Source organism: Hylobates moloch, unplaced genomic scaffold, assembly GCF_009828535.3.
Source record: "Hylobates moloch isolate HMO894 unplaced genomic scaffold, HMol_V3 SCAFFOLD_6, whole genome shotgun sequence".
NCBI classification, from domain to species: Eukaryota; Metazoa; Chordata; class Mammalia; order Primates; family Hylobatidae; genus Hylobates; species Hylobates moloch.
The window spans coordinates 10,577,125-10,584,322 of record NW_026652281.1 but is presented as its reverse complement, the minus strand read 5'-3'; the positions used below and the strand labels follow the sequence as shown (position 1 = coordinate 10,584,322).

General features: G+C 44.8%; 1 protein-coding gene across 1 annotated transcript; it reads right to left on the bottom strand.

Moving 5' to 3' along the window:
- Positions 1-669: 669 nt before the first annotated feature.
- MAF (MAF bZIP transcription factor) lies at positions 670-6,937 on the bottom strand. The gene is given in 3 exon segments (XM_032156366.2): positions 670-1,395; positions 5,658-6,113; positions 6,115-6,937. Coding segments are annotated over 3 exon segments (1,185 nt in total). The 5' UTR covers positions 6,750-6,937; the 3' UTR covers positions 670-1,301.
- Positions 6,938-7,198: the final 261 nt, after the last annotated feature.

Here is a 7,198-nt window from a genome sequence, read left to right as displayed (position 1 = left end):
GAGGAGTGTATTTCGTGAAGCCAAGACTATGTGAATACGGAAGTAAGTTGGCCTAAACGAAAACAACGGCCACAACAGTAAAAGCCTCCCAATGTACTGTGCTTGGGAACCTTTGAACGCGTCATAGGCAACTCTAGATATTTAGACCAGGACACGCTGGGAATGCAGCTACCGAGACAGCTGTATGCCATGTTTGTGAGGGTGACCATGATTTGCCTTCTGTCCACTGCCTTTAGCAGGAAAACTGGCGGTGTGGCAAGGGGGTGGTTCTACTTCAGAATAGAAGTATCTAGAATTGGTGTTGCTAAGTAAAAATGCCTGGGGTAAAGGCACAAGGGAGAGAAGATCAGAGCGTGAGCATCCTGCATTCAGTAATAAACAGCATTTCCCATCGGAGGGGTCCATGTGGAAAGGCTCCCAGGTAGTCACAGCTTTGAGACAGTGAGGAAACAACGTCTGCATAGCAGATTTATCTGCTAGGCCAAAGTAGAATGTCTGCCTATTTGATGTCAATATATTAATGTGTCAGATACATTGTAAAAAATCACTACCTGGTTTTTGAAAAGGGAAACGTGCAAGAAGCCAGGGAAATTTAAAGGAGGTGATTTTTTTTTTTTTGAGTGTTCAGGAGCAAAAAAGAAAAGGGAGCAAAAAATCACACAGAGGGTGTGTATTTAACTAACTTTGTATTTTGCCACACATTGTTTCATTTACAGCTATGTCTGACAAATGAGCACGTTTGACATCACTGATAAATGCAACACTGTCTAGGGCCTACGACAAAACCAGGGGGCTCGGCTCCACTGGAGCCTCTGCCTGTGCATTTGTTTAGGGAAGGGGAGTCGAATATCTATTATTCTCCTTAGTAAAATTATCTGCCAGAGAAACAATAAAGCATGAAAAAGTACTATTTAGAATGTGCATGCCTATGTATACTTTTAAAATGCTAATTGTTGCATTCCGGGAAACTTTCCATTATATATATATGCATATATATGTATCTTTGTAATTTCAGTGAATTTTTAAAACTAGTATGGCAGGTTGAAACCATTGCACCTGTTTACTTGCACACACCATACATCGAAAAGCAGGAGTGCGCTTTTCTACAGGTCTCTATGAAACCCCCAGACAAGAGGCATAGTTAATTACTATGGAAGTTATACATTTAATAGCCTTCTTCTCTAACACAGTAATTTTTATTTAAAAAGGAGACTAAACAGAAGTCAGGGGTAGGTGGTTCTCCATGACTGCAAATAATAATAATGATTTTTTTTTTTTAATGTACAGCTCTCACACAAATTTCATTTTGTGAACACACTGGTAAGTACACGATGCTGGGGCTTCCAAAATGTGGCGTATCCCACTGATGGCTCCAACTTGCGAGTGGGCTCAGTTCTGTAATTGGAATGAAAGGAATTTTAACACTATTTAGACAAAGACTCAAACGCAGCGTAAAGGGGAAAGCTAGATTTCCTCATATGATTTTTTTTTTTTTTAATTTAGAGACTTATTTGTAATGAACGGCACTTACTCCGGATTTAGGAGTTCTTTGTAAAAAACAAAACAAACAAACAAACAAAAAAACATGTGTTTGCCACTCCAATTATACTTCAAAGTTTTCAGTAATTGTTATTTCTCAAAATGCCTTTTACTAGGAGTTAACCTTCTCTTACAGCCAGCCACTCAAACCTCATTTTTTCCAGCACCTCTGCACTTGATTTTCTAAAGTTTAGGGGCCCAAACCTGCTTATTATATTCAACTGCCTTGTAGATTCCTATCAAAATGCTTAATTCTACACAACTATATTTTCCTCCCAATCCAGGCCTCATTCGTCAAGAGATAACTGCAATAACTACATCCAGAATATCACTCTTATTTTGAGAATGTGTTTATCTAAAATCTGTTATCAGATGCTGAGATTTTTGTAAAAGCATTCTCTCCATTTCTGCTTCTTCAGAGTTTGTGTATCTTAGTTGTGATCAGGAAAAAAAAAAGAAAGGAAAGAAATATCTGAAGTCAAGAACACTTGACTTCAAGCTCATGAGGGGAGACTTCAAGCTCATGAGGGGAGGTTTACTATTAAGACTTTTGTTAAGCAAAATTAAGTGTGGATTCAGGAGCCTATCTCAACTAGCACATAAAGGAAGGTCAAAATGTCGAGGTTATACACTGTCTTCGTGTTCTGTGAAAAACAGGCAGGAAGGCCAGATGATAAACTGGCCAGAACTCAGCAGCACCAAACACAACCTGTTTTCTTCAAAATAAGTCTTTCAGTCAGAGTTGCAATATTATCTTTTTTTCTTTTAAGAACTGCAGAAAACAAAACAAAAGTCATCGTGTTTGGCTATATTTTCAAAACAGTGCTGGCTTTGTCTAACATTCTATTAGTGTGCTAGGGGAAGATGACTAAGAGTGCAAACTGCATGAATTTGTAACATTAGTTTCATGAATTTGTGTCATTTAAAAATAGGTCAGCGCTTAGAAGTCCTACTAGTGAAGGTAGTTTTGAGTCTTTCCAAGGGATCTTTAAGTCAGCCCCCATACACAGCCTATTTTGGGGTAAATACCAATAAATCAAAGCACAGCCTATATTCCACACAGGTATTATTTTTTGCTTTTATTTCTGGGTATATAGCATGATCTGAAATCATTACTAGCTCATCTAAGTAGAGAAGCTCTCCACTAAATATTCATAGTGAAATATGATTTGATAACACAGTTTAAACCAGATATGCACTTGGAAATATGGAAGTAAGGAGTGGATTTTCTTTTTCCTATTTAAGACAAATGACCTTCAATGTTAAAGAGAAAAGCAAAACAAAACAAACAACTTTGATCTGTCGTGTTTATGTTAAATCTCGTCAGGCCTTGCTAACAAGAAAATCACAGTGTGTAAGACAAGAAGGAAAAATAATCAACTTTAGTGAAAAGGCAAGCGCGGTTTCTCTTTACCATTAAATGCATATGCGCACAAGCCACCTCTGATGCGCCATGTTTGTCCGGCTCCTCTGTCTGTGGATGGCTTTGCTCCTGATCAGGAGTGTAGGGCCATGTTCAGGAAGCCCAGTTCCACTGTTTTGTTTTGTTTTGTTTTTCCCACCAAGGGCGATTATGGCTCAACTCATTTGAAAACTGAAAACTTTGGGGAGAAAAAAATAAGGTCATAATTTACATCTATATTAAATATTGCTAATCAGCATATGGGACCAGCCTCCTCACTTCAAAAAACAGCCTATAATTTCACCCTGAATTACTGTCTCCCTATTCCTCCATGAATCCTTCCACTGGAGAAAAGGATGCATTTTACACTTTTAATGAGGTTGTTGGGCCCAGTTAAACTGTACACTAAGAAACTGAGTACAGAATCAAAAAAAATGCCGTTTATTATTGTAGATTATTCTTTTCTTGATATAACCAGAATTGAAAATGAAAGAAAAGCACATAGGAACATCACGCGTGGTTAGTTAGTAACTCAAGATATAAAACAATTTTGCACAGCAAAATATGTAAAAGAAAAGTAACTGACAAGATTTTTTTATATTTATTGTGGTAAGATTTACTTTTCATTTCTTTTTAAAGACAGGATGTCAGTCCCTGAAAATAACATTTACTGATTATTGCCTTTAAAACTGTGGATTTTTAAGTTACAGAAAATCCAGTTCTGCACCACAATACAACTGTAAAAAAATCTGCATCATCTTAAAACTGTGCAGTAATGCCATTTTTATAACTGCATAAATTTTATTAGCGTTCTAAACAGTTTTGCAATTTTTTTTGTATTATATGCTTGCAGGTTATATCTTAGTGCAATTCAGTCCCAAATACTTTAATTTTGAAAAAAAAAAACATACATTTTTGAATGTAAAATACCCCTACAGATATAAACAGGGGCGTTTCCCCTTTTAATACTTTGGTTTTCAATACAGTCAGTGGTATAGCAAAGACTACACATACCCAACTTATATTTAAGTTGCAAGCACATGCTGTATAAGCTACTTTTTTTAAACAGTCCCCTTGCAAACTCTACCCCCCTTAACATCACAACAGTAAACAATTTAGTGCATCAATCGTTTAAAAAATCTACAGCTAAACAGACCTAACTCTTCCAAATTTATCTATAACATTCCTTTATCTGTAGCATACATTTTAACTGGGCTAACAGATTATAAAAACTAGAATTAAATTATATACTAGAAACCCAGAGCATTCCACATTTGACAATGACCAAAAGCCAAAAAATATAAAATAAAAATAAAACCAAAAATAATGGGGCAGTTTCTCTTCTTAAAAAATAAATTTTAGACTGCTTTTCGGCAATAGCACAATTTTAGTCCCCAAAGTGGGGCGTCATTCTTATTAAAAAGAAAACATTAAGAGTTCTTCAATGTTTGCCAGGTTAAATTTGTAACCCATTCTGGTATCTTTGACAAGGAATGCCTTCAGTGCATTGGGAGGTTGAAGTTCTGAGTAACTCAAAGCAGTTTTGGAGCAGATGCAAAATTTCATGGGAAGAAGGCTCTACGGTTGCACTTTTTTGTTCTAAACTCAAAAAAGTCATGAGGCAATAAAACAAAAGTATGAATGCCATGCTATAAGTCTTCGAACGTCCATTTCCAAGCCAAAAGAAAAAAAAGGAAAAAATAATTATACCATACATGTCCAGCATGCAGGCTTTTTTTTTTTATTAATATAATGTCTCTTTTCCATAAAGTCTTTGAAACAGTTATAGTTCATTGTTGCTAAGACAAAGTAGCAAGCATAATAATGCATGAGATGAGAATGAGTTTTTTTAATGGCAGACTAAACTCTCAGATTTGGCATCACAAGGCCAAAACTCACAAGTCACACCCAGAAGGTTGATGCAGGCTTGATTGTGGAAGGTTCATGAGGATTTTTTCTCTATTTTAGCATAACAATGCTAAAAAAAAACCCGATGGAACTCGGCACGCTGCAAGTCTATAACATTTCACATTTTTTTTTCCTTTGCAAGCTCAATCTCACATGAAGAACTCAGGAGAAGAAAAAAAAAACTTTGCTTTTTTTTTCTTTCATCTCGGAAGAGATGGGTTGAGAGGGAGTGAGAGTGGAGGTTGGAAAAAAGGTGGGCAACACAGCAAGCTCCAAAAGTAAAATTAAAAAAAAAAATCCAAACAAAATAAAACACACACACACACACACACAGAGAAAATGAACACCAGTTCAGGAACTGAAGGGGAAGAAGAAAAAAAAAATATGTGAATGATGCAGGCTTGAAAGGTGAGCAACGTTTCACATGAAGAACTCTGCTGAGATCTTTGAACATTGTGCAAGTCCGGGGTGGGGGTGGTGTAAAAAAAAACAAAAAAAAAAACAAAAAAACAAGCTAGCAAGTTATGGAGAATTTCAGATTGGCAATCCATGCGCCAGACACCCATTCCCTCCCCAGTTTAAAACAGCCACCACTACCACAAACTCGAGCAGGGTGTGGGGTGTGTGTGTGTGTGTGCGTGTGGTGTGTGCGTGTGTGTTTGTGTGTGTGTAGGGGGCCAAACTCGGTGGGGGGGGGGTGGGTGAGGTGGTGGCGAGCATGGTTCTAGAACTAGCAAGCCCACACCCAAGCCGGACCCCCGCGGAGCACTTATCAGGGTGGGTAGCTGGAATCGCGTGTCAGACTCACATGAAAAACTCGGGAGAGGACGGGTTGTCGCTGCTCGAGCCGTTTTCTCGGAAGCCGCTGCTCACCAGCTTCTCGTATTTCTCCTTGTACGCGTCCCTCTCGCGCACCAGCCTGGAGATCTCTTGCTTGAGGTGGTCGACTTGCTGCAGCAGCTGGTTCTTCTCCGACTCCAGGACGTGTCTCTGCTGCACCCTCTTGAAGCGGCAGGACTGGGCATAGCCGCGGTTTTTCAGGGTCCGCCTCTTCTGCTTCAGCCGGATCACCTCCTCCTTGCTGACCCCGCGCAGCTGCCGGTTCAACTCGCGCACCGACATGGTCACCAGCTGCTCGTCGGAGAAGCGGTCGTCGAAGTGCAGGCCGCCGGCAGCGTGGTGCGGGTGCAGGGCGCCCCCCGCCCCCGCCGCGCCCCCGCCGCCTCCGCCGCCGCCGCCGCCGCCCCCGGCGCTGGCCGGGCCAGCCACCGGCCGAGGCGGACGCGCTGCCCGCGGCGCCGGGCGCGCCGGCCGTCGGGTGGTGGTGGTGGCCGGCGGCGTGGTGGTGGTGGTGGTGGTAGTGAGGGCCCGCACCGCTCTGCGCGGCGGCCGCGGCGATCACGGCGGACACCACGGCGGCGGCGGGGCCCATCTCCTCGCCGCTGCCGCCCAAGGAGGCGCCGGCACCGGCCCCGGCCGCCGCGGCCAGCTGCTGCGCCCCGCGCGCGTAGCCATCGAAGCCGCCCTGGAGCTGGTGGCTGTTGCTGATGAGCGCCTCGACCGCGTCCTCGGGGCTGAAGCCCAGCGCCTCGGGGTTCAGCTGCTGCGGGTAGCCGGTCATCCAGTAGTAGTCTTCCAGGTGCGCCTTCTGCTCGCTGCCCGAGCCCGGGCTGGGCGCCGAGAAGCTGGGGGAAGGGGGCACCGAGCTGCACGGCGTGCTCATGGGGGTGGAGGACAGCGAGCCCCCGGCGATGAGACGGCCGCACTGGCTGATGATGCGGTCGGTCTCCACCGGTTCCTTTTTCACTTCAAACTTCATCAGATCGAAGTCATTAACATATTCCATGGCCAGGGGACTGGTGGGCAGGTCGGAGTTGCTCATTGCCAGTTCTGATGCCATTCTCCTGCCGCCGCCGCCGCCGCCGCCGCTCCGCCAGATGGGCTGCAGGAGAGGGGCCAGCGGGCTGTGCTGGGTGGCCAGCGGGTGAGCCAGCTTGCCGGGCTTGGGCGCTTCTAGCTCGCGCGGCGGTGGCTGGCCCGAAACCTCCGAGCGCGCTCACACACACACCCCCCCCCGCCCTGCCCGCGCCCCCCGCGCCCGCCCTCCCTCCCCCCTGCTCACGCCAATGTGCTCCCTCGCTCGCCCCGGCCCCTCCTTGCTCGCTCGCCTCCTTGCGCGCCGAGCCAGCGGCTTCAGGCTCGGGAAGATCCTCCGCGGGCTGCGGTGGCGGCGGCGGTGGCTGCGGCGGCGAAGCTGGAGGAGCCCGGCCCGGTGCGCGGCGTCCCCCGCTCGCCGCTCCGCTGCGCGCTTTGCATAAGGAAGGGCTCGCCTCGCCGGCCCGGGCTGCA